The sequence below is a fragment of the Drosophila guanche genome, unplaced genomic scaffold (assembly GCF_900245975.1).
Source record: "Drosophila guanche unplaced genomic scaffold, DGUA_6, whole genome shotgun sequence".
Taxonomy (NCBI): Eukaryota; Metazoa; Arthropoda; class Insecta; order Diptera; family Drosophilidae; genus Drosophila; species Drosophila guanche.
Genome location: NW_022995753.1, coordinates 2,364,744 through 2,389,184, shown reverse-complemented (window position 1 = coordinate 2,389,184; position 24,441 = coordinate 2,364,744). Strand labels below are relative to the sequence as shown.

Below are 24,441 nucleotides of genomic sequence, written 5' to 3'. Positions count from 1 at the left end.
TGCATCTAAAGAGATCTATCGATTAATATGTGCATTTAAAAAGATTATTACATGATACACACACTACCAATTAATGGCCGATTAACAAAGTGGAGTGGAGTGGTTGCAGCAATGACTAAAAACATATGTTTTATGTATTCAACAATATCATTTATTTATTTATTTCTTAGAGACAACATTGAAATATTTATACTACGTGCTACGTACATAAGAATGTAATCACAAAGATACCACATGGTCACCGATTCGCTCCGCTTGTCTTGTTGGAATTAATAATAGATGTCAAATTAAGGGCATTTTGGACAGGCACACACATTCGACCCCCCCATTTGGAAATAGGAGTACCCCCCCTGGCTGTACCGTGATAAACTGCACACACAAGTGGGGTGGAAAAATACCGAAAAGACCAAGATTTGGAGTGTCTGGCCACGAGCATATGGTATGCGATGTATGTAAGATTTTGGGGAGACTGCATGCTCTCGCCGTCGCCAGCGGCTTTGTCTAGGATGACGAATTGTCCAGCGGGTGGCTGCTGTCATACTATCGCATAATAGTTGAACTGTACCTGGAGAGGGGAATGAAAGGGGGGCCGGGCACTCATTATCTCTTTGAAAAATCGCCAAACACGACTACCAACACCCCAGAGAGCACTTGGGGGTTTCGGGTTCACCTCTGTTGCTTGTCCGCCACCTTATCGCTTAATATTAAACCGGTTGCGCTGCTGTACTATTGTTCAAACGTCTCAGCACCGTTGTCTAGGTTGGTCCGTCATTGACTGAGTGCTCTGCAGCCCAAACAAAAACAAAGAAAAATCATACCAGACACACACAAAACATAGTGAGAAAATGTCGCAGGTGAAAAAGAACGAGAAGGTCGGCATTGTGGGCAGGTAAGAACCAGGAACAGGACACAGAAAAGAGAAGGATATACGTCTACTCCTTCACAGCGGTCTCATTGGACGCTCCTGGTCGATGCTGTTCGCCTCTGTGGGCTATCAGGTGATGCTCTACGATATCCTGCCAGAGCAGGTATCCACAGCGCTGACGACCACACAAAAGGAGCTGCTAGATCTGGAGGCCAAGGGTCTGCTGCGTGGCAAACTGGATGCCAAGCAACAGTTTAGCTGCATGTCCGGCACCAATGACATCAAGGAGTTGGTCAAGGGCGCCGTATTCATCCAGGAGTGCATACCCGAGCGCCTGGATCTCAAGAAAGCGCTCTACAAGCAGCTGGATGCTGTTGTGGGTCCCAATACCATACTCTCCAGCTCAACGAGCACCTTTCTGCCGTCTCTGTTCACTGCGGATCTGAAGAACAAACAGAATGTAAGTACACACAGTGCTTCCAGTCAGACAGCCAGCCATATATCTATCCAGATAAAGTAACTCCAAAATATGTGAGCAGGAGGCTAGCGCATGCATCGTCATCTGTCCTTGTCCCCGTTTCGGCTTAATCTCTAATGGAAAACGTTAACAAATGTTTGTGTTTTGTTGGAACAGGTTTTGGTCTCACATCCCGTCAATCCACCTTACTATGTTCCTTTGGTGGAGATTGTGCCAGCGCCATGGACCAAACCAGAATTTGTGGTCAAAACCCGTGCACTGATGGAAGAAATTGGCCAGAAGCCGGTGACGCTGTCTCGTGAGATTGAGGGCTTTGCCCTCAACCGTATACAGTATGCCATTTTGAATGAGACCTGGCGTCTGGTGGAGGCTGGCATCCTGAATGTCAAGGATATCGACAGTGTGATGAGCGATGGCCTGGGCATGCGTTATGCCTTTCTGGGGCCCCTGGAGACGGCCCATCTGAATGCCGAGGGCATGGCCAACTACTTTGAGCGCTACTCAAAGACCATTTACGGCGTCAGCGAGACCATGGGAGCCACCCCCAAAATGGAGGGACCTGTGGCTGAGGAGGTCGCCAAGCAGCTCAACGCCATGGTGCCGCTCGACAAGCTGCCCGAGCGTCGCACCTATCGCGATAATTGCCTCACACATTTGAGCATACTGAAGAGTAAACTGAATAAGCAGTAAATGTCCATCCCCTCCCACATGTCTCTTGTTATAATTTGCCTTGCTTCTTTTAACAATAAATAAATCTATTTTTGAATAACTAAATGATTTTATTGGATAAATCATAAAATAGGAGGTTCAGGTTTCGTCTCTCTCTCTTTCTCGCAATCTGAGCAAAGATTTTTAAGTAAATTGCTCTCGTGTCCTTAGGATAAGAATAGATCGAGTATTTTCATGTAATAATAGAACGAGTATTTCTGTTTAAGCTTATTAAGTACTGTGCTGGAGGAACGGGCGGGGCTTCTACATATCAGCTCCCTTTATCTTAAGACGTCATTAAAAGAAAAAAAAAACCAAAACAAAACTAATACTTCACATGGGAGATAGCCAGAACACGCTGCGTGATGAGGCCATTCCGACCTTTTTTTATGGGCGGAGGGGGAAGGTTTATCTTGAAGGTTAAACATCACATTGGAATAATTCACTTTCATACGACATTGGTCTTCCTACCCGGAACCGGGCTTCTTTGAGAAGCTGGCCCGCCTGATATTTGGCGTGGAATACGATGCATTGACCACTGCATTCACCGACACTGGCTTCAATGATCTACGCTGCAGTGAGCGCATCTGTGGCAGCGGTGTGCTCGTGCAAAATATCTTTTGGCCCGCCTTTGGCTTCACTGGCATGGGCGTCTCTGGTGGATGGACTGGATTGAGGTACGTTCCCTCATTGGGAGCCACATTGACAGGCTTTACAATGGGTATGACTCGCTTAATGGGTATAGATGCCTTTGCGGTACCATTGCATTTGGACATGGATTCATTAATGGACGGTGTCTTCATGCGGCTGCCCAGAATTGTGCGCCTATTGTGCGCCTCGGCTCCCTTCACTGGCGGATTGACAATCGAAAACGAGTTGCGACGCTGTCTGAACGGGGGCGGTCCACCTGCAGATGACATAATCCGTGGCTCTTTTGGTGGCACATTCTGTATGTTTTCAATCAACTGATTGGCCTTCCTTTCAGGCAGCAGCTTGGACTTATCGTGTATGGACAGAGACGAGGATCGTCGACGCATTGAGCCCTCGTCATCGTTGGCCACAATTGCTTTAGCTCCAGTCTGTAGATCAACAGCTGGTGGCTGTACAAAGCAGCTGGTCTGGAACTGGCCCCCATTGCTGGGATTCACCAAGAGAATGACTGTTCGTGGATCGGCGCCATGGTGTTCGTTGTGGCTTCGATTGTGGCGCTCCAGGAGCTCATTGATTTGCAGCGCCAGTGATTCATCCACCAATTCGGTCATGAATGACTCTCGCTTTAGGGGAACTGCTGCTGCTTCTGGAGTAGGTGCTGGTGCTGGTACTGGTGGCGCACTCATTGGATGGAAATCCTTGTCATAAAGTTCGGGACGCGAGTCACCATCGAATGTGGCCGAAGAGCAGACCATGGCATCGGGAAATTCCTGCATTTTGGTGGCGGGTGGTGTTTGCTCATCCACAGAAGTTGTCCTCTTGTCCTGCAAAGGGAACCAAACAGCATTTATCCCTGCCATAAGCAAATACTTCCTATAACTTACCTTCAGTTCGAGGTCAAAGGTTCCCTGCCGTGTGTACGCGTGAGGCAATGTTGTTACTGGCGTGGTATGGTCCACATCTCCTGCAACAGCAGCCGCACAGGATGGAATGGAGGAGCTACCAAAGAGGGCTGCATCCAGCGCCTCAATCACTGAGTCAAAGTGATATCTCTTCGTAATGTCCACCTTGTCATGCACTAGAGTTTTCAGCTCCTGCAACAAATGGCCCACGTTCTTTCTTGTGTTTGACTGATGGCCGAACTGCGGTTGATTGTCGAGCGTCTGGAAATGTGCCTTGTGCCCTTCCTCTGGTGTCTTGGGCTCTTCTTCCTTAGCCGTCATGGCGTCCAGTATGGGTATGCGTAGCATTTTCAAATCCTCCTCGAAATTGACGCTGGAACGATAGTTACTGTCGGCGGGCGGCTCGTCGTCTATTAGCTTGAGCGGCGATTCGGCGGCAATCATTTGCAGATTTTCGGCCAGAATTGTCTTCTCAAATTGAGAGTCGCTTCCAGCTGCTCCCCTGGATTTTGAGCCATGGTGAGGCGGTGTATTTATTACCGATCGCGAGGCATTCAGCTTAAGCAATTGCTTTTGAAACGAGCTGTTTGTGGGTCGGTTGGGCGGACGTACACCCTCGCCGGGCACCACATCCGATTGCATACAAACGGGTGGACTTTCATTTTCGAGATCAGGATACGGATTCTCTGTCGCCTTTGCTACCTCCGTCACTTTTTGTAGAGTCGACAAATTGATTCCCTAAAAAAAAACCAAAAGAGTTGATGCGTGTGCGTGTGTGTGTAAGAGTATATGCTTTCGCATACAGTATGAAATTTGGCAAATGAGAGTGTATGCGGCTAACCTTGATGCAAGCCTCCTTTTCAACAGAATCGAAGGGATCGTAGGGTCCCTTGAAACTGTTGGTCCCAACCATTGAGGCTTCTGATTCCTCCAATATGGTCTCTTCTTTTTGGGGCTCATCCCAGCCGGTCAGGTCAATAAGGTTTCCAGTATCACACATTTCTAACCAATTTGAACAAAAACTAGCGGAACTCGTTCAACCGCACTCTACCGCGGAATTATCGATATACCTTAAAAATTGAATTTAGTAGACGGATAAAATTAATTAAATATACTATTATATACCGTACATACACAATGAACTAAATTTCGTAGTCAAAAAACCTTGAAAAGTACATAATATAGCTTAAATGGTTACCTTGCGTTCAACTTCGAAACAATGCCGAGTTTCCCGCTACTGTTGATGGACAATTGTATTGGTAAGTAAATAATGATGATACCTGGATGATAAGATATATCGATATCTATTAAATAGTAGTTTTGGATATGAAACGATGGAACCGACTGCTTCTTGCTTTATTTATTTTACATTTATTATATATACAAATCAACAATATATTTAACGAAATGACCTTGATGACACTACCATATTTATAATGGATAAACAAAAATTCCACTAAATTACACTACACTAACACACACATCTTTCATTTACATATTACCAAGTTGTTTTGTTTAACTTAGAACTTAGAATAACTAAGAACTTGTATATCTCATTTTCTGATTGTATCCGGAAATACATAAATATTAATTGCATCCAAAGGGATTTATTCAAGATAATAATGTTAATGTTCCATTCGTCCGTTCCGATAGATAAGCGATTTCTGCGCATACCGATGATAAACACAATGACTAGATATTTATAATACACATATATATTTATAAGCAGCAACTAGTAATTACCTAATTAAATTAATTTTTGCTACTGGTAAACAGTTTGCTTAGTCTCAACAGGCCACTAATGCTGGATGAGGATAACACGGCGTAAAAATAATCAATAATAGTGCAGAAAACAAATACAAGCAATATTTTTCATCGTGCAATTGACTTTTAAGCAAAGAGATCATAATTAACAAGCCAATCAATCAATCGAATCGACAAGATGAACAGGAAATTCTTGCCAATCGCAGTGTGCGTTGCTTTACACGTACTCCTCAACAATGTGGGTATCCAGGCACAGCTAAATCTTGACCAGATTGAGCTTCAGAAGCAGCTGCCGGAGGAGCTCCTCAAGTCGAACTTCACCCTCAACGATGCCAAGGATGTGTTTCGCAAAAAGTGCAAAGAGGTGGCCGGCGAGGAGGCTGGCGGCAGGGCGTTCGAGGATATCGAGTCCGGACTTGGAGTTCTCAGCGATTGTGTGAACGGCATTGTCAACTATACGACAATGCAGCAGGAAATCGAGGAGGCGAGCCCAGAGGGCGAGCTGGATGTAGTTTTTAATAAGTATTGCAATAAGCGATCAAGTGCCATTGAATGCTTCGATGTGTTTACCGCCAAGCTCTCGCCTTGCCTGGACAAGGAGGAGCAGGAGAGCAAGGATGTTATCAAGCGGATCATTCAGAGTTTATTGAACTTTGTTTGCCACAAAGATGGAGACCAAATAGCTCTGTTTATTGCTGAGAAGGGGCCTGAGTGCCTTGAGTCCGAAAAGGACAATATCCAAAAGTGCCTGAACAGCACCTTTTCTACGTATCTTAATTCTGCGGATATCCATGACAATAAGATTAAATCCATACCCAAACTGACTGTCGGCCAGCGGCAATGTGATGATATGTTGAGCCTGCAGTCGTGCGTGGTCCACCGGCTGGAGCAGTGCACCGACATAACGCCAGCCAATCTTGTGGAGTCCATGTTCAACTTTATCAGAAACGAAACACTATGTCGCAACTATCAGAAGTCTCCCCTAACCGCAGCCGCCGCCAGCAGCAGTCAAGGCATTCGGGCAAAGCCAATATTGTACTCTCTGTCTCCCATGTTTATTTTGATGTTTGCTCTCCGCAAATCTGCATAGTTCTAAGCTGCAAAAACCAATACCGCTTGAATCTCTTGAATATCTCGAATATATTTACTTTACTTTTCCCCCATCAAGATTCAAAAGTCAAGTAAATAATTGATGGAAGGTCGCGCGGCGTGCATATGGATTTAATGGATATTATTTATGCACCAGATTCACATACAAACATATATCTGTACTCGTTTATAAGTGTTTACTCAAAATATTGAAAAACTAATTTGTATTACCGGTGCTAGCACCATTCCATAGGTCAAACCCAAATATGTAGATGGGCGCACCATATGGCAACCTACCTACGACTTTTTTGCACGCAACTCAGGCCGCGGTCAAGTCTCCATAGTAGTAATTTACAAAATAATAAAAATGAATGAATGTTAAGACATTGTCGTACCCTTTTGGTCATGTCGTGCGCCCATCTCTAAACTATGTATTACATTTAATGAGGCCTTTGCTTTTTCAAGTCTATTGCTTATTTGCTTTTGTTTATTGTGTTTTTTTTTGTCATGGTAACGAATCTCTTGAATTAATCTGATTGAAGTGAACGAAAAACACAGTGGGATTCGGATTAGGGATAACTCTTACATCTCATGGAGTGGGTACGAAAGGGTTCGGGTTAAAGTAAATAATATTTAAATATATATATGTATCGTGTTTTTTTTAAAGAATACAAGTATCATAAATGTGCAAATAAAGTGATATAAATTTGAAAGAACATTTAATCTGTAATGGTTATTTTTTAATAAAGACATCAAGATTAAGGTGAAGAACGTTTTCGTTTTATTTATTTGTACATTTCATTTCAAGCTCTTTGCGCCACAGATTTAAATAAATTAATTGTATATTGCGATCAAGTAAGTGGCCAGTTCGATAGCTCGGACTAGATAATGGATAGAACTAGTTCATTTTTGGCAATCGATCTTATTCGCTTAGCTATTTCCCTAAAAAGTTTACAGAAAAACCCCTCCAACTTGATTATTTTTGGCTTCAGATCATCTTTACCTCAACTTGCATTAAGCGAATATACTTATACACATGAAATTAAAGAACCAAACAAAAGAAAGCAAACTGAACAAGTGAACAGCCAAGTGTTTGTCATCTCTAATTGAATGTTCACAGTTCTTGTCTTGGCTTGACTTGGAATTTTCATGTAATTGTGAAACTACGGACGAATCTGCGCCATTATGCGAAGTCCTCTGCAAGTCAGGGCCAAGCTGAAGCTTTCTGAAGGACAATGAAGATCGCTGCTAACACCAGAATGGAGGAAGTGGTGGACGCCTGCGTGATGGTGCCAATCACTCCGCTGAGCATAGTGCTAACTGGAGTCTCCGTCGTATTGCGCTTCCTTTCCATCATTATCAACTGGAGTCTGGCCTATGATTATTGGCTGGGTGGATCGTACAGCTACACCGCCTGGACCATTGGATCGATTCTGGTGCCCATGGTGATCACATCGATCATATACACAAATGTGTAAGTATGCCAATGCCAAGGCCTTGAACGGTTGTATTCTAGCATTCAGTTTCAGATTGGCTGCCAGCAACTCGGGCCAGAGAGGCATGCTCTCCACTGTTGTGCTATCATATCTCTTTCGGGACGTATATGCACTGTATTATGCACTGGAGTGCAGCAAGGCAAAAACGCAAGGCCACAAAGAGTTAGAAATAAAGTAAGCACGGGCGCTGGATCCTGTTAACCATGGGTTACCATATCCATGACTAAATCATATAATTGATTTGCCTTTATACTGTCAGATACTATCAACAACTGCTGCGGGAAGAGTGCGATGTGGGTTTTATTCGTCTCTTTGATTCGTTTCTGGAGTCTTCTCCCCAAAAAATCCTACAGCTTGTCATACTTATGCGATCTTCAACGAAATTAACTTGTAATATAAATATATATGCACCTTGAGAGCAGTTTTATAGATGAATCTCTTTCAGATTATCGACTGTTTGCCTTCGTCATCTACTTCGGCAGCATTGCCTGGTGCATACAGGCCTATAATCGTTCAAATCGCCTGGCGCAGCTCGACAAATATGACATTGCGGCCAAGGGGCGTTTTGTGCAATTCCTTTTTCTACTATGTCTCACGGGTAATTAAAGTCACTTATCTCACAATAACAGCTATGCTTTTTATACATTTTTATTTGTTTAGTTTCACGCACTTTATGCATCGCCTATATGGCCAGTCTCTTCCCCCTGGAAACACTGTGTTTTTGCATCCTACATGTATGTTTTTGTGGCACTGTCGTCTTTGTGTTTGACTCGCCAACGATTGCCCAATCAAGCGTTTTAAACTATATATATTGCCTGACCTTTGGCGTGGTGTATATTTTTATTTTTACCCCTGTTAAGGATGCTCCTACAAAGTATAAGTATACCTCGTACCTGACGTTTTGTCTTTTGCAAAACATTATCGTCTGTATGCTATATATCCCTTTGTATTTATCTACTGCCATTGTTGCCTTGTATATTTGTGGCATCATGCTCACGATATATTACTATCTGTTCTGCCACCCAAGTATTTTATGCCTATAGTTTATGTAAATTCTCTTTTTGAATTTGACCAGGATAATAAACGTGTCTAGGCTCTAGATACAGCTCTATTCTGTTTCATGGTGAGCTGGGGATTTATTTATTTTAGGGGGAAATTATGTAGATTATAGACTGATTGAAGCAATAACAGCATTATATGTATTTATATTCATAATATGGAATTATATTTTTTGAACAAATCCTTGGCTCTAAAAGGTGTTTAGCCCTCTCGGTGTCGAGCCGTTTTCCAGAATCTATTTACAGTGATTATAATGAGTCATAAGGATTTGATTATAAAAAAAATACAAAATACATCTCAAGCTGATATCATTAGTAATAAGGTTTCAAAGCAAGACGTTTTCGTTGTTCGTTGTTTTTTCCGGTATATTTGTGGTATATTTGGAAAATAAAAAGGGTTATTTTGGTATATATTTGAGGGTCTAACGGTATATTCTATCGATAGGTCCGAGGTCAAACTGGTTACATTGTAGTAATGTCATAAGGTCATAAGGTATACAATCCAATAAAAAGGAGTATTTAAAATAAGCCAAATTGATTCTTCAAATAGATTATAATATTGTTTCATTGTTAAAGATCCTTGCAAGCTAGTATTATCAAATAAAACATCAAAGTCGGTATATTTAAAAAATGAGAAGGTAATTTTGGTATATTTTTGAGGGCTGGTATTATTTTGCGATTCTACGGTCGCACTGCTCAAAAAAGCATCATCATTGCCGGACAAAAAAACTTTCAAAGAACTTTGAATAATCCTTAAGTGCATCATCTGTTTGTTGGCTAATTCCTAAAGATGTCTTCACGTTACGATCGCGCCGTTACCATTTTCTCCCCTGACGGACATTTGCTTCAGGTGGAATATGCCCAGGAAGCCGTCCGCAAGGGCTCGACAGCGGTAAACCTCGCGCTTTTTGCAATATTTGTCATGCAATTACAAAAAAACAATTCTATTGCTTAGGTTGGTGTTCGCGGCGGTAGCTGCGTTGTGCTGGGCGTGGAAAAGAAGTCTGTCACCAAGCTGCAGGAGGACCGCACAGTTCGCAAAATTTGCATGCTCGACCACCACATCACAATGGCCTTTGCCGGCCTCACCGCTGATGCGCGCATTTTGATTAACCGTGCTCAAGTTGAGTGCCAGAGCCATCGCCTCAATGTTGAGGACCAAGTTACTTTGGAGTACATCACTCGGTATGCAGAGGGCTCGTGTCTTTCGGGGCCTTTTGCTGTTTAATTTTTTAACATATTTTTTGTACATTTTTAGCTACATTGCACAGCTGAAACAGAAGTACACTCAGAGCAATGGTCGCCGTCCCTTTGGTATTTCCTGCCTGATTGGCGGCTTTGATGGCGATGGCTCGGCACATTTATTCCAAACCGAGCCTTCTGGTATTTTCTACGAATATAAGGCAAACGCTACGGGTCGCTCGGCCAAGACTGTGCGCGAATTCTTCGAGAAGAATTATCGCGAGGAAGATGTGGCCGCCGAGAAGGGTGCCGTCAAGCTGGCCGTCCGCGCCCTGCTCGAGGTGGCACAGTCGGGCCAGAACAACCTGGAGGTGGCCGTCATGGAAAACAACAAGCCATTGAAGATGCTGGACCGTGAAGTCATCCAGGAATATGTTAACATCATCGAGAAGGAGAAGGAAGCGGAGTTGGAAAAGAAAAAGCAGAAGAAGTAACACACCCGGCACTCTTCAACAGAATGCCTACAATTCGAACGTTTTCCAACTTCAGGATCACTGCAAAAATTCCCCTTAACATTATCTCTCACTCACATTCAGTCTCTTTATCCGATTACCACCACACAGAATCACTTAACACAATATTCATTAGCATATAAAATATGTAAATTTCATATAAGAAATTGTTGGGAGCTTTTGCAGTTTTCATTGACTTGGAGAATGTTCTGCGCCACATCTCATCGGGTGGCCTGAGCGCACTTTTTTATAAATTAAATACTTTTCTACATTTTGAAATGTTGTAAAGTGGTTCAAAGCTACATAATTGATTTGTATAAAATACATGGTCTACCATACACGAGGACAGAGATCCAATATGCTTTTCATTTGAAACATTTGACATCGGTAATATGGGTGTAACTGGATATGAAGAATAAGAAGATAAGTGAAGTACAAATGCAAATGCATGAAAAGAATTAGAATTCTTATACCTAGAATAAGAAAACTCATACAAGCATAGCTAAAATGCGTGAGAGCCGATCTAAACAAATACGCTGCTAGCTTAACATTAGAACGCCCATTTGGTCCCTGATCCCTGATCCCTTATACATTTGTCGTGGCCATTCGAAACAAATATCGGCAGTAAGAAGTATCCAACCAAACCCCACCCAACTTGACCATCCTTCACATGTTGCGGCAGGTCAGGTTCAAAGATCAAAAGCAAAGAAATGAATCTTCGTTCTATCTCAGTTAAGCGAACCAACCAACCAACAAATGCGCACGTATCCGTGTGGGTCTCAAACGTTTCGAGCTTAAACGAGAAGGGACGTGTGAGACGCTTTTTACGCGTCAAAACTTTTATACCCGGCACTCAGTACTACATCTGCACCTTAGCGGTGTTTTGTCAAATTTTAAATTTGTTCTTCATCTGTCATCTACATCTACAACACTTCTCACACCAACACGCTCCGTTAGCTCGCCGCCCTTCCCTAGACCCACACACTGCAGACTCGAGGCAGAGGCAGAGGAACCGTCCGCACACAAAAAAAAAAAACAAATAAAAGCTGCGGGACTGGGTGGTTTAAAAGTCGGAAGAGACATCGGCAGGGGGAGGGCAGAGGCAGGGGCCGAGTGAATCAGAAGCAGAGTGTGAATGAGAGAATGTAAAAAGAACAACAAAAGCTGCGGGACAGGGTGGGTTTAGCCACTGGAAATTAATTTCTCCATTGTGGCTATAATAATGATCCAATCGGATCCCGATTTGGTGATCTGATAGATATGGCCATTTCCTACGGAATGGCGTTTTGAAATACACTGGTTTCAGTGTGAGCATATAGCAGTCTGGATGCAAAATTTGGTGGCTCTAGCTCTTATAGTCTCTGAGAACTAGCCGACAAACAAGACGGACAGACAGACATGCCTCTATCGACTCGTCTATTGATGCTGATCAAGAATATATATACTTTATGGGGTCGGAAACGTTTCCGTCTGTGCGTTACATGCAACCGTTATTCCCCACAAACGCAATATACCCTATTTACTTTTCGAGTACCGGGTATAAAAACAACAAATTGTACAGTTGCCTATATTCGTCTTACATGCGCACATGCATTTGCACCAGCTGCCTGGGGTACTCATATGGCAGAGTCAACTGTGACGTTTCCCTTGTATGAACGGACACATCTACATATGTACATATGTACTGTGTGGACTGTTCAGGGCTGCAAGCTTAAGAGCAATACAAGGTGGATTGAATGCCTACTATCGCTCATAATCTATCGTAACAATACAGTATGGTTAATGCCTCGACGCTTCGAGACTTGCTATCAACAACTTTCGTGTCAAATTGAAATATTTAGTTAATTTTATTATATTTACTTTAACTTTGCGACTTATCGTGTTATATAGAAAATAAAAAATATACGTTTTCAATGTATCTCATAGCTTACATCCGCGCTTCGATGAATCGCATGCATTGATACTATCGATACTACTAGCAACCATGTGTCATCTACAGCGAAAATTTGGTGCGCCAAAAACATGAACTAGTGTGAAATAATTATAATTAAGACGAATCAAGTGCAATATAGATTGTAACAGCAAACTAAAAAACCAAACATGTTGTTAAAGAGTGTAGTTAAGTGCTCCACATTGAGGTAGCGACCCTATAGTGCGTTTGAAAATTGCGTTGTGAAAATGGCTGTTTTGCGGGGTTGGGGTGCGCCGTGAGTGAACGAGTGAGGCCAACAGTCAGTGGTGCTCTATCGCTGTCGTCGTCGAACACCGTTTCATTTTCCATCAAAATGCACAGTTACAAACAGTAAAGTTGGATCACAATCCAATAATCAGAATAGCTTTTCACCTCCACTCAAAATAGACACATTTGCTTCAAGGCATTGGTGTCAGTGTCCAGTAAGAGAATCGTTAGAGAGTGAAAAAAAGCCTTTGTTGTTATGCAGCAACAGGACGATCCTCCGTCACTGCCCGTGGGCACGGAGGTGAGTGCCAAGTACAAGGGCGCCTTTTGTGAGGCAAAAGTCAGCAAAGTTGTGCGCAACATCAAGGTGAAGGTGGTCTACAAGCAGGGCCTTGGCACGGGCATAGTGCCCGACGATGCCATCAAGGCGCCTCCTGGCCAGATGCGCGTGGGTGCCGTCGTCGAGGTGCGGCACCCAGACAGAAAGGAGATCGTCGAGGCGACTATTGCCAAGATTCAGGATGGATCGCAGTACACGGTCGTCTTTGACGATGGAGACATCACTACCCTGAGGCGAACAGCCCTCTGCCTGAAGAGTGGCAGGCATTTTAATGAGAGCGAGACCCTCGATCAACTGCCGCTGACCCATCCGGAGCACTTTGGCAATCCCGTGGTTGGCGGTAGACGGGGTCGCCGTAGGGGACAACTGAATGAGGACAGCTCCGATGATGATGACGAGAGCGATGCCAAGGAGGTGGTCAACGAGAAGGAAGAGAACATTGGCCAGGTTGTCTGCGTGGAGACAGAGTCCAAGAAGAAAGACAAGGAGAAATGGTTCCCCGCCTTGGTGGTGGCACCCACAGCTCAGGTGAGTCCTCGTCCAGCTCCTTCCAGTCGAAGAATAGAGCTGCCCCCTAATTTGTCGCTTTACTTTTGTAGGCCACGGTCAGAATCCGCGTGAAGGATGAGTATCTGGTGAGATCGTTCAAGGACGGACGCTACTACACGGTGCCCAAGAAGGAGGCCACGGAGTTTACCAGGGAGGTGGCAAGCAAACAGGATGTGCCTGCCGTGCAGGCTGCCCTCGAGTTCCTCGACAGCAGCATCCTGCCGCCACACTGGGACCGCGACTCCCTCTTCGGCCTGTCCAATCTAACCAGCGACGATGATGGCGAGATCGATTCAGACTCGTCGGACGACGAGCCGCACGAGGAGAAGGATCACTTTGTGGCCCAGCTCTACAAGTACATGGACGATCGTGGCACACCGCTGAACAAAGTGCCCTCCATTCAGAGCCGCGACGTGGACCTCTACCGACTCTTTCGCGCTGTCCAGAAGCGCGGTGGTTATAATCGCGTTACGACCAAGAACCAATGGAAGATGATTGCCGTTCGCCTGGGCTTTGCTCCCTGCACGGTCAGTGTTATGAATCTGGTTAAGCAGGCGTTCAAGAAGTTCCTTCAGCCCTACGGGGATTTCCATCGCAAGCTCGGCTGCTCTATGCTAATGAATTCGCGAAACTCAAACCGCAGCAAGGGACGCAGTCTGGTCAGGGCCAATTCAGTGGCCTCGCCCAAGCCCATGGAAAGCACAAAAACAGAGACAATCAGCAAGTTGGCCCAGCCGAATCAGACGGCTCACATCACGAGTTCGACTAGCTCCGCCAGTGCTGCAGCAGCAGCAGCTGTCTCATCCGCTGCCACCTCATCCTCATCGATTGGACCGACTTTAAGCGCTGCAGCGAGCGCTGCCAGGGCCGCCTCGACAGCCTCCATATCGACAGCAGAGGAATCGGAGAACACCAGCGAGTCCAGTGTGGTGGTGGAGCCCATCAAGAAGCAACGCAAGGCCTCGGCGGCAGCTAGCACCCAACAGCAGGGCAAGGTCAAGAGCCTGGTGGAGAAGTACGAGGATAAGTCCTCAGCAGCAACTTCCCTAGCTACTGCATCCGCCGCTCCTACCGCTGCTGCAACTCCTGGAGCTGTCATAGAAACCGTGCAGGCAACAATTACTGCGGTAACAACATCTGCTGCCAGTCACACTCCATCCACGGCCACTCCAGCATCATCTGCAACAACATCAGCAGCAGCAACAGCAACGGCCACTCCTTCGGCAGCTGTTGGAAAAGATACCGAGTCGGATATGCCTTTGGCCAAGATCAAGCTGCAAGCGGCCGCCGCTGCGGCAGCAGCCGTGACCAGGAATAGCATGGAGAAGGACCAACAGCAGACCAATATCAGTCCGGGCAGCGCCACATCCAGCAAGGCCAATTCTGCAGACAATCAAAGGAGCCGCGATGCCTCTCCAGCCTCGGGTAAGTTCAGGTCACACAATTCTCTGGAGATTATTTATTCTATAGACATTACGACGTTTATTTATTGTGATCAGACGCGTACTTCGACTGCTGCTATGCGAGCTTCACTTTCACCTTATGATAGGCATTGGCCAGGACGCCGCGCAGATTCCAGATATGCTCGAACTTCTCCGGCTGCACATTGTAGGCAGAGTCTACGGCCTTGGCCCAGATCTCCACTTGCTCTTGCTCTTGTTGGTCCTTCGTTATGGGCAGACGGGCGGTCCACAGAGACCAGCCATAGTGCCGGCCATCGGGTGCATCCTCTTGCTCCAGTTCGGCCACATGCCATGTCTGACCCGCGTCGCCGGTCAAATCTACGCGCAGAATTTTGCGCCCACCACCGCTCCAGGCATAGCCACGCACGGTAATATATCCGTCCTGCGGATTCACTTTGACTCGCTCCCCCGGCAGCGGTGTGCAAATGGCCGAGGTAACCGGCATGGCCTGAATGGCGTCGGCCTTGCCAAAATCAACCGTGTCCCAGTCCGTGCTGGGACTGAAGCCCTTGTAGTCGTTCTGCTGCCAGTGGGAGTCCGACTCGTGGTCCGCCACCACGATTCTCGTCAGCCATTTGACATTGCGGGCACCCACAGTGCCGGGCACAATGACGCGTATGGGATAGCCATGATCCCGTGTCAGCGGATTATCGTTCATCTCGTAGGCCAAGATGACATCGCCACGTGGATCCAGCGCCTTTGAGAGTGGTATGGAGGCACCATAGGGATGGGAAGTGGGATCCAGATCGGCACCCTCGAATATTACGTGCATGGACTCGTTGGGTTGCACTCCCTGCTCCCGCAAAAGATCGCAGAGACGCGCTCCCGACCACTTGGCATTGCCCACAGCTCCAGCGCCCCACGAAAGACCTGCCACAGAGAGAGAGAGAGGGAGAATCATTTAGTGGGATTAGTTTAGGGGGTAAATAGTACTAGAACTCACCCTTGACAGCCTTGATGCTGGTCATCTCGGAGCGTCGATTGCCCCCGCACATGATGGCCGCCGTCACTGTGTGCTTGGGCAGGGCCTTGATCTGGGCCAGCGTCAGTGTAAGCGGCTCCTTCTGCTCTCCCCCACCAGCATCGATCTCCAGTTCGTACTCTTCGGGCGCCAGGACGGGCACAGGCAGATGATTCCTCACGTAAAACAGCTCGTTGGGGGTGTAGAACTTCTCCGCTAGCAGCCCAATGGGCGGCTCAGCATTGAACGGACGCTTGGAAGCGGGCTTCAGCAGGGCATGACGTTTGGGCTCTTGGGCCCAGGGTGAGCCCAGCTCCTCGTCCGTATTGGCCACAGTTACACCTTCAAGATTCCCAATGCGAAACGATTCGAGTAGCTCCAGTACCTCCAGTGTGTTGTGCTGCTGGTAGATTGCCCAGAAGGGATCGATGGCACTGCCTGCGGCCATCATTATCTTGTCTCCTCCGGGATGGTTCTCGGCGAATTCCGTCACATCGTAGACGCCCAGGCCAAAGGTGACCCAAATGCGTTTATCGGGTGCATTGTGCTGTTCAACCTGCTCAGCTTTGTAGGTGGGCAGATCCTTTCTGACCGTGATATGCCACAGTCGGGCCAATGCCTCATCATCGAGCTTCGCCTCTGATTCGCCTCGCTGAGACAGCAAGAAGTAGGCTAGTCCCAGGCCACCGGTCCAGCAGACTCCGTACAGGAGCATCTCTGCTTTGCACTCAGGCTTTCTCCATTTGTAGCGTGCATTGTACTTTTCTTCTTGTCCGTTGCCTCGTGCTGAAGCTGTTGTGGTGGCCAGCCAGCGGCGGTAATGCTTTCTTTGTAGCATCAGCTTCTGCAGCATGCCCGACCGTTGCCACAGCAAGCGCATGATTATATAACAGAAAGAACTCTTCCTCCAGAAAAAGATTTCATTAAATTAACAGAAAACTATTTGAATCGTAGGATTCCTCCGAGTTGTCCCGCGATGCCGCTAATGCTGCTGTTTCTTGAACGTCGCCTGTTGCTGGCGGTGCGTGTGCCTGACTGGCTCTTTCTCTTCTGTTCTATTTTTCGGCCTTGGCCTTAGCACCCGGTGGCCCCCTTGGGCGAGTTGGTTTTATTGATAAGCGAGCTCTTAGACAGCATAAGCGCTAGTTTCTGCTGTTTTTGTCGCCCCGTTTTTCGTTTTGTTTGCGGTTCACGCACACACACTCACTCACCAGCTTTCGAGTATCGATACAAAGTATCGACGGGACAGTTCTATCGATATGTCTTAATTACTGTCAAAACGGGGCTTACAGGTTCCTGATCCCCTCTAATAGATATCCCTATGCGAATTTGTTCGTCGAATGTAAATATATCTGATTGGACTCAAGCACAGTCGAGTTCTCATCGAACACAACAAATTCAAAGCTAGAAACTACAGGAATATCTGATGTGGCTGTAAGGGAGAATACCATTTGGCAAGCTTTCTCAGCGTTACCAAAACAGGTGCAGTCTCGTTTAGCCGGTACTTAAGAAAAACACACCCAAGAGGAATGAACCAAAATTAATATAATTAGGAAAAATAAGCTAGTTAATATGCAGTATTCAGAGGTATTATAGGAGGTGCATAGATAAGATACTAATATATATATATCAAATACAAATAAACGTACAAAATATATGTATATTTACATGTGACCAGACTGTATTGATCAATTTTTTCTCTCTCTCTATCTCATGTCTATAGCTGCCGCTGGCCCGTCTACTGCCCCACCAACAACAGTTAAGAAAGAGAAGCATCAACGAAAGCAGGTTGAGAAGACGGACGAGAAGCAGCGCGGCAAGCGAAAGAAGGAGGATAAGGACATCAGCGTTGAGAAAATCGACACTGGGGACTTTGTGGTGGGCATCGGCGATAAGCTGAAAGTCAACTACCACGAAAAGAAATCCCCCAGCTCCCATGGCAGCACCTACGAGGCAAAGGTCATCGAGATTAGCGTACAGCGCGGAGTGCCCATGTACCTGGTCCACTACACCGGCTGGAATAATCGCTACGACGAGTGGGTGCCCCGCGAGCGGATTGCCGAGAACCTGACCAAGGGATCGAAGCAAAAGACGCGCACGATCAGCACCAGCAGTGCGAACAGTGGCAGCGGTGGCGGAGGAGGAGGAGGCGGCGCTGGATCTGGCACACTGCCCCCAGGTCCGGGAGGCGGGGACAAGCAGCCGCAGCCTGGCAAGGATGGACCCTCAAAGACAGTTCCGCCATCGGGAGCGCCGGGTGGCCAGCAGATCGGACAATCGGGAAATCCCAGTGGCTTCAGTATGGCCAGTTCGCTGATTCAGGGCATGGTGAAGACGCCCACAACGACGGGAGCGAAGCGCGGCCGTGGACGCAGCGATTCGATGCCGCCGCGATCGACCACCCCTTCGTCAGTGGCCTCCAACTCGAGCAGGACCAAGTCACCGGCCAGCTCCCAGCAGCAACTGCAGCAGCAGCCGATGAAGAAGCGTCCCACGCGAGGACCGACCAATAGCGCCAATATCCATCGTATCTCTGACGCCTCGTTGGCCTCCGAATCTGACTCGGACTCGGATGAGCCCGTGCGCCGGCCCAAGCGGCAGAGTGCCAAGGAAAAGTCCGCTGGTAAGCCACAGGCCACAGCCAAGGGACGCTTGTCCCGTGCCCCATCCTCTGGGCCCACGGCCGCATCCGCCCAGCAAAGTCCCAGCGATGATTCCGACGAGGATGAGGAGGAGGAGGAGGAGGAAGAGAGGCCCGGCCACACCCCAAGCAAACAGCAACAACAACAGCAGCATCAGGCGCAACCCTCGCTGCAACGTTCGCGCGCCGCTGGCAATCGGGCCATGAGCAGTGGTGCCGCCACATCCAAGGGACGTGACTACGATCTCAGCGAAATACGCTCCGAGCTGAAGGGTTTCCAGCCGCAGCTGCTCTCCTCCTCCGCAGCCTCCTCCTCGGCGTTGCCCAGCGCTGAGCGCAAGAATCACAGCAAGGGCGAGGGCCATGCTCCCGTGGGAGAGATCAAAAAAGAGCCCAAGATGGAGTCGTCGGCCAAGAGCAGCTCCACGGAGCTTTCCTCCGAGACGGACTCGTATGTGGACGAGGACTCGCAGTCATCGGACTACCGCAAGCAGGCCAGCGAGAAGCGCTCAAAGGCAGGAGCTGCAGGACAAACGGCAGGCAAGGCAGGAAACGAGCCGACGGGCAGCGGAGATTCCATACTACTGCTGGAGTCCATCAAGACGGAGGCCAAGGACATGATCAAGGCGAAGCCCTTCCACACGGGGGCAGACATCAAACCAACAACCTCACTGATAGCTCCGGCACGCTTCGGCCTGAGCAGTGCTTCCTCGCAATCAGCCGCAGCCTCCTCCTCCTCCTCGACATCCACGCAAGGACCCTGCCTGTCGGCCGTGGCCGTGGCTAAGTACACGTCGGTGATTGTGGAGAAGCCACTGACCATGACAACAGGCGCTGGTGCGAGCAGCAAGAAGGATCCGCCACATGCCAACAAGAAGGTGGACAGCCTCAAAAAGCAGTCGGGCACGGCAGGAGGAGGAGGAGGAGCCACAGCCACGTCGGGACAGGAGGCAAAGAAATTTGCTGAACCTGTTTCCACCTTAAAGGTAGAGCTGCCGGCCGCCTGTTCACCCTCCTCGTCCTCCTCTTCGTCCAGTTCCTTCTGCTCGAGTGCCTCGGGAGGCAGCTCCAGCTCCGCCACACGATCTCTGCCGGATATGAGCAAGCTGGCTATCAGTGGAGGTGCAGGAACAGGAGCAACAGCAGCAGCAGCAGCTGGTCCATCTGGTACGCAACCCTCGACACCGCCGACAGCCGCCGGCACAGCCAGCAAAGAGTCAAAGTACAGCAGCAGCTGCCTCGCGGCAGCCACCGGTGGCCCACTCACGCTTGGCGATCTCTTGGCCTCGGATGTGTACGAGTTTAAGGACACGGAACCCTTTGAATTCGAGAAGCGCATATCGCCCATGGCCGCCACTTGTTCGACGACAGCGACTGGGGTGGCTGGAGTTGCTGGCGTCGCTGGCCTACCCGCCGCCGCCTCTACTGTGATTACTGCGGTGCCGTCGCAGCCAGTGCCAGCAGCCTCAGCAGCAGCAGCAGGGGGAGCTGGCGCAGCAGCAGCTGGAGCAGGAGGAGCAGGAGCAGGAGCATCTCCTACTGCTGGCACTCCTTTGGTGTTGGTTAGCTCTGCAGCCAGAAAGCAGGCCCTCAAGGCAACAGCCATGCAGCACAGCTTGGAGCAGCATCAGCTGCCGTCCACTCTGCATGGAGCAGCAGCAGCATCGGGAGCTGGAGCTGGGGCAGCTCCTCCAACTGTTGCACTCGCCGCAGGCAAAGCTAAGAAGCGTGGCTCACCCTTAAAGGAGGCCAGTCTGGTGGTGGAGAAGCCCAAGCTGATTAAACTGGATAAGGAACAGACGGAACAAAAGCCAAGCATGCCACAGCAGCAGCAGCAAACGACACCCACAGTCAAGGTGGTTGCAGCCACACCAAGCGTCGTGCAAAAGTTGAACACTCCACCAGGAGTAGGGGCAGCAGGAGGAGGCTCTTCCTCCTCCTCGTCGTCCGCCAACGTTGGCCAACTGACGCCCGGGCACCATGCCACGCCATTTGACGCGCTGCGAAAATCTCCGAGCTTTAACCTGAATATTATGGCACTTAACGAGGAGCTGGCCCAGACCGTGCAGGAGACAACGCGCGCCCTAACCGATGCCCTGCAGCCACCCACAACGCCCATTTCTGGGAGCGTTCCAGCAGCCGGACCGCTGCTCATATGTCCAGTCACGCCGCCCACAGGTGCAGCCGGTCAAGCGGCAGCCTCGCCCAAGCTGAACACACCGCCGCAGCCACAGACAAAGCCCCCGCCGCCAGCCAATGTTGTGGGCAGCCCGTTCATCGAGACGCGGAATGTGTTCGAGTTGAGCACCTCGAATGAGGGCAGCGGCTACAGCTCCGGCGAGTCCAAGGACAACAAGCTGGAGAAGCTGGAGAATGTCAAGATTCTGCTGGCTGGAGCAGCGGGCTTGCCCTTTGATCTGGATGCAGTCAAGTACGAGCAGAAGACCAGCTCCATAGCGGACAAGGTGCTCAAAGCCATAAGCCAGAAGAAGGAGGAGGTGGAGAACAACAAGAGTAAGCCACAGCCACAGCCACACACAGAGGTCACAGGGACAGGCACAGGCACAGGCACAACCACAGGCGCTGCCATAATGTCCAAGCTGCAGCTGAGCGATATGGATGGCAGCACGCCTTTGCTATTGGCCAAACCAGAGCCATGCACCAGCTCCAAGCTGGAGGCACTCAAGATGCTGAGTGAACCGCTGAAGATACAAACAGGGTCGCTGCTGGGGGAGCTGTACAGGCCGGGACCAGCCACGAATAGTCCAGAGACCAAGTCCATACTCGACTCGATGCCGGCGAAGAACAACGAGCTAAGCGAAACGATCCAGAAGCTAGAGTGTGCCATACAGCAGCGCAAGACGCCGGTGGGTGGACTCTCGCTGGCCAGCTCGACGGCTGGCACACCACCAACGGCACACACACCAAACTCGACGGTCACTGTGGGTGTGGGCGGTGGCTTCTCCGACGAGTCAATGGACAGCACCGACTCGGAGCAGCGGCTGGTAATCGAGGATGTGATTGTTGAGGATCACACAACGACCACAACGGCGGAGCAGAAGAGTCCTGGCTCGCAGGAGGAATTGGCCGAGACAATGGACAGGACAATCAGCACACCCACGCCGCCCGTCAAACTGGAATTGATGGGCAGCAAGCAGCTGTCCAGCAGCGGCATTCAGGCACCAATTGCCCTCAAGCTGGCACAGGCGGAGACTAGCACCGGTCCCGGTTGCAGCTCGTTTGCTGGCAAGTTGGCTGCAGTCACACAGCCACCGCCGCTGGCGAAACTCCAACAGCAGCAGCAGCATCAACCGCCAGAAGAGAGTAAAATGGGTAGCAGCTTTGGCATACCCATTGTGCTGCCGGAGATACCCGCCACTGTGGTGATGGCCACACCCTCCATTATGATACCAGCATTCACGATTCCCATGGAGCAAGATCAGGACAGTCCGCCCATAATGGCATGCACCTCCAGTCCGGCCTCACCCTCGCCGCCAACTGTTTCCCCCGAACTGGGAGACAGGCTGGGCAGCGGATTGCTGCTGAAGACCTACATAGAACCAGAGGCTGAGACACGTTCCAGCTATCATCAGCAGCAGCAGCAAACAGAGATTGTTCCCCAGTCCAATGTGAACGTATCGAGCAGCAGTGGCTGGATGGGCAGAGGAGCGGAGATTGCGAGCGACACGGCGACCGTGGTGGCACGACCATTTGTGATGCATGCCGTCAACAAGGAGATGTTCAATGTGGTGGCCAATACTGCGGCACCAGCGGCCAGCTCGCCGCTGATCAATGATCCACACAATGAGTCCATCAATCTGCTGTGCGAGGAGACAATACCGGGCAGTCCGGCACCCACATATGGCGGCAAGGATGAACAAATGCCCGCCACAGGGAGCTCTGCCTTGGTCATTGCTGGCATCACGCCACTGTCGCCGGACACACCACCACCGGGTGCCATTGGCCTACTGCAGGGCACCACAGGGGCACAGCAGAACGTCGGTGAGTCGGCCATGGGCGCTTCGCCGGCTAACAGTTCGCCGGACTCGGCCAGCCAGGAGGATGAGAGCAGCGAGGAGACCAAGACCAAGCATCTAGAGAACGAGCTGGGCTTGGGTGGCACCTTACGCAAGAGGAAGCGCACCAGCAAGCAGACCCAGGCGCAGATCAGTGCCGTTGCGGCACAGCTGCAATCGTTGAGCAAGCGCAGGCGTCAGGTGTCGGGCATGAGAAGCAGCAAGACGGCAGCAACAGCAACAGCAACAGGTGCGAGTTAAAGAATCAACTGCTTTGTCTTGGATTCAAACTTAAATATCTTTACCATTTTACAGCTGGCTCGGATACAGATGAGAATTCAGACCATTTGGGGTCCAATTTGGGGCAGCAGCCGACACAGCAGCAGCTACGTCATAGTGGACGGCAGCAATTGTTGCCGCTAAGCAATACCCAACAGCAGCAGCAGCAGCAACAACAGCCACAACAGCAGCAGCCACAGCTGTCGCAGCAGCTGCAGCAGCCAATGCAGCAACAGACACAGCAATCGTCTTCGAGCACCCAATTAGGCGTACGACCCTGTCCATATAACTTTCTGGTTGAATTGGGTAAGTCCACAGCAGCCGCAGCCCCAACGAAATGTGTGCAGTTTCTCACTGAATATATTTCCGCCACAGATCGCTCTTTGAGCTCCGATCAGTGCATCACAATTCTGCGCAAGCAAATACAGGATCTGCGCAAGGCATACAACACCATCAAGGGGGAGCTGGCTGCCATTGATCGCAGGCGCAAGAAGATGCGCCGACGTGAGCGCGAGAAGAAGCAACAGCAGCAGCAGGGCCAGACGCAGGGCAAAGTCTGCACCTGATGGTCGGAGAGGGAGCGCGAGCGGGAGCGAGAACGTGAGCGAGATCGTGAGCGAGAGGAGGACGAGGACGAGGGCAAGGGCGAGGACACCTAGCAGTAGGAGCTAGGAAATTGCAACCAGGAGAGCTGAATGAAACGAAGATATAAACTAAATGAATTACCGTCATTATTGCATGCAAAATAATCCTAAAAAAAATATTTAAACGAAATTTACATATAAGTATAAGTATATGTAGATGTCTTAAGCGTTATTTTTACAGCTTCAAACATAGAATATTTATCTACAAATTGTTTATACACATGGTCATATTTAATGGCTGATTTACAAAAAAAATTTCGTATTTACATATTGGAATAAAATGCCAATTTAGGAATCTATCCCGGAATCTAGGGTAAAAAATTGTAAAAAAAAAAAAAAATTTTAAACACTTTTCGATAACGTTTCAATAACGTTAACGAGACAAATGTTCTTAGGTAATGTTCTTCATAGGTAAGAATAAATGTATTTCTGCTTGGATATTTAATAAGATTAAAAATATATAGATGGATATTTAAAAATAGATTTTAAAAAAGAATTGTGCATATATACACTTGGAAATATTTGATGGCAAAACATTTGCTTGAGAAATAAATTTGCTCTGGAATAAATTGTAATTAATTAATTATTAAAAATTGATTTAGATTTGGTTTTAAGAAAATGGCTACAAACATTATGCAAATTCATATATTAGTACATAACACAC

The 24,441-nt window shown here is 48.5% G+C and overlaps 7 protein-coding genes across 12 annotated transcripts; 5 read left to right on the top strand and 2 right to left on the bottom strand.

Moving 5' to 3' along the window:
- The first annotated feature begins 733 nt into the window (after window positions 1-733).
- On the top strand, window positions 734-17,060 carry LOC117588411 (lambda-crystallin homolog). Of its 2 annotated transcripts, XM_034279679.1 has the most exons (5): window positions 734-889; window positions 947-1,325; window positions 1,500-2,035; window positions 8,455-8,464; window positions 17,048-17,060. In XM_034279679.1, the coding sequence occupies exons 1-3, from the start codon at window positions 846-848 to the stop codon at window positions 2,031-2,033; spliced, it is 957 nt and encodes a 318-aa protein (XP_034135570.1). In that variant the 5' UTR covers window positions 734-845; the 3' UTR covers window positions 2,034-2,035; window positions 8,455-8,464; window positions 17,048-17,060. The 2 variants fall into 2 exon arrangements, with proteins under 2 accessions (XP_034135570.1, XP_034135569.1); XM_034279678.1 differs by lacking the exons at window positions 8,455-8,464; window positions 17,048-17,060 and having other exon boundaries at window positions 1,500-2,112.
- On the bottom strand, window positions 2,102-4,870 carry LOC117588405. 4 transcript variants are annotated; one of them, XM_034279671.1, is made up of 4 exons: window positions 4,796-4,868; window positions 4,446-4,680; window positions 3,587-4,342; window positions 2,102-3,526 (listed from the first exon to the last, which is right to left on the bottom strand). In XM_034279671.1, exons 2-4 carry the CDS (start codon window positions 4,602-4,604, stop codon window positions 2,519-2,521), a joined length of 1,923 nt encoding a protein of 640 aa, XP_034135562.1. In that variant the 5' UTR covers window positions 4,605-4,680; window positions 4,796-4,868; the 3' UTR covers window positions 2,102-2,518. The 4 variants fall into 4 exon arrangements, with proteins under 4 accessions (XP_034135562.1, XP_034135559.1, XP_034135560.1 ...); XM_034279668.1 differs by having other exon boundaries at window positions 2,102-4,342; window positions 4,796-4,870; XM_034279669.1 differs by having other exon boundaries at window positions 2,102-4,342; window positions 4,446-4,674; window positions 4,803-4,868.
- Window positions 5,308-6,924, top strand: LOC117588412 (27 kDa hemolymph protein). Its single transcript, XM_034279680.1, has one exon. It carries the CDS (start codon window positions 5,547-5,549, stop codon window positions 6,456-6,458), a length of 912 nt encoding a protein of 303 aa, XP_034135571.1. The 5' UTR covers window positions 5,308-5,546; the 3' UTR covers window positions 6,459-6,924.
- On the top strand, window positions 7,494-9,052 carry LOC117588410 (XK-related protein 6). The gene is made up of 5 exons (XM_034279676.1): window positions 7,494-7,931; window positions 7,987-8,127; window positions 8,213-8,343; window positions 8,399-8,551; window positions 8,614-9,052. The coding sequence occupies exons 1-5, from the start codon at window positions 7,693-7,695 to the stop codon at window positions 8,994-8,996; spliced, it is 1,047 nt and encodes a 348-aa protein (XP_034135567.1). The 5' UTR covers window positions 7,494-7,692; the 3' UTR covers window positions 8,997-9,052.
- Window positions 9,708-11,057, top strand: LOC117588413 (proteasome subunit alpha type-7-1). Its single transcript, XM_034279682.1, has 3 exons — window positions 9,708-9,903; window positions 9,967-10,196; window positions 10,270-11,057. The coding sequence occupies exons 1-3, from the start codon at window positions 9,802-9,804 to the stop codon at window positions 10,685-10,687; spliced, it is 750 nt and encodes a 249-aa protein (XP_034135573.1). The 5' UTR covers window positions 9,708-9,801; the 3' UTR covers window positions 10,688-11,057.
- LOC117588403 (pneumococcal serine-rich repeat protein) lies at window positions 12,687-24,124 on the top strand. 2 transcript variants are annotated; one of them, XM_034279660.1, is made up of 5 exons: window positions 12,687-13,752; window positions 13,824-15,198; window positions 17,921-23,092; window positions 23,164-23,439; window positions 23,509-24,124. In XM_034279660.1, exons 1-5 carry the CDS (start codon window positions 13,141-13,143, stop codon window positions 23,697-23,699), a joined length of 7,626 nt encoding a protein of 2,541 aa, XP_034135551.1. In that variant the 5' UTR covers window positions 12,687-13,140; the 3' UTR covers window positions 23,700-24,124. The 2 variants fall into 2 exon arrangements, with proteins under 2 accessions (XP_034135551.1, XP_034135550.1); XM_034279659.1 differs by having other exon boundaries at window positions 17,921-23,104; window positions 23,170-23,439.
- LOC117588406 (probable sulfite oxidase, mitochondrial) lies at window positions 15,232-17,378 on the bottom strand. The gene is made up of 2 exons (XM_034279672.1): window positions 16,180-17,378; window positions 15,232-16,106 (listed from the first exon to the last, which is right to left on the bottom strand). The coding sequence occupies exons 1-2, from the start codon at window positions 17,075-17,077 to the stop codon at window positions 15,292-15,294; spliced, it is 1,713 nt and encodes a 570-aa protein (XP_034135563.1). The 5' UTR covers window positions 17,078-17,378; the 3' UTR covers window positions 15,232-15,291.
- Window positions 24,125-24,441: the final 317 nt, after the last annotated feature.

Bases quoted from the DNA above. Each gene is read 5' to 3' on its own strand.
- LOC117588411 (XM_034279679.1), top strand. From the start codon at position 846: ATGTCGCAGGTGAAAAAGAACGAGAAGGTCGGCATTGTGGGCAG. The intron at 890-946 runs GTAAGAACCAGG...ACTCCTTCACAG, and splicing joins AAGGTCGGCATTGTGGGCAG to CGGTCTCATTGGACGCTCCT. The intron at 1,326-1,499 runs GTAAGTACACAC...TTGTTGGAACAG, and splicing joins ATCTGAAGAACAAACAGAAT to GTTTTGGTCTCACATCCCGT.
- LOC117588405 (XM_034279668.1), bottom strand. From the start codon at position 4,604: ATGTGTGATACTGGAAACCTTATTGACCTGACCGGCTGGGATGAGCCC. The intron at 4,343-4,445 runs GTTAGCCGCATA...GTTTTTTTTTAG, and splicing joins AAAAGGAGGCTTGCATCAAG to GGAATCAATTTGTCGACTCT.
- LOC117588412 (XM_034279680.1), top strand. From the start codon at position 5,547: ATGAACAGGAAATTCTTGCCAATCGCAGTGTGCGTTGCTTTACACGTA.
- LOC117588410 (XM_034279676.1), top strand. From the start codon at position 7,693: ATGAAGATCGCTGCTAACACCAGAATGGAGGAAGTGGTGGACGCCTGC. The intron at 7,932-7,986 runs GTAAGTATGCCA...ATTCAGTTTCAG, and splicing joins TCGATCATATACACAAATGT to ATTGGCTGCCAGCAACTCGG. The intron at 8,344-8,398 runs GTAATATAAATA...AATCTCTTTCAG, and splicing joins ATCTTCAACGAAATTAACTT to ATTATCGACTGTTTGCCTTC.
- LOC117588413 (XM_034279682.1), top strand. From the start codon at position 9,802: ATGTCTTCACGTTACGATCGCGCCGTTACCATTTTCTCCCCTGACGGA. The intron at 9,904-9,966 runs GTAAACCTCGCG...TCTATTGCTTAG, and splicing joins TCCGCAAGGGCTCGACAGCG to GTTGGTGTTCGCGGCGGTAG. The intron at 10,197-10,269 runs GTATGCAGAGGG...GTACATTTTTAG, and splicing joins ACTTTGGAGTACATCACTCG to CTACATTGCACAGCTGAAAC.
- LOC117588403 (XM_034279659.1), top strand. From the start codon at position 13,141: ATGCAGCAACAGGACGATCCTCCGTCACTGCCCGTGGGCACGGAGGTG. The intron at 15,199-17,920 runs GTAAGTTCAGGT...TCATGTCTATAG, and splicing joins CGATGCCTCTCCAGCCTCGG to CTGCCGCTGGCCCGTCTACT. The intron at 23,440-23,508 runs GTAAGTCCACAG...TTTCCGCCACAG, and splicing joins TAACTTTCTGGTTGAATTGG to ATCGCTCTTTGAGCTCCGAT.
- LOC117588406 (XM_034279672.1), bottom strand. From the start codon at position 17,077: ATGCGCTTGCTGTGGCAACGGTCGGGCATGCTGCAGAAGCTGATGCTA. The intron at 16,107-16,179 runs GTGAGTTCTAGT...TCTCTGTGGCAG, and splicing joins CAGCATCAAGGCTGTCAAGG to GTCTTTCGTGGGGCGCTGGA.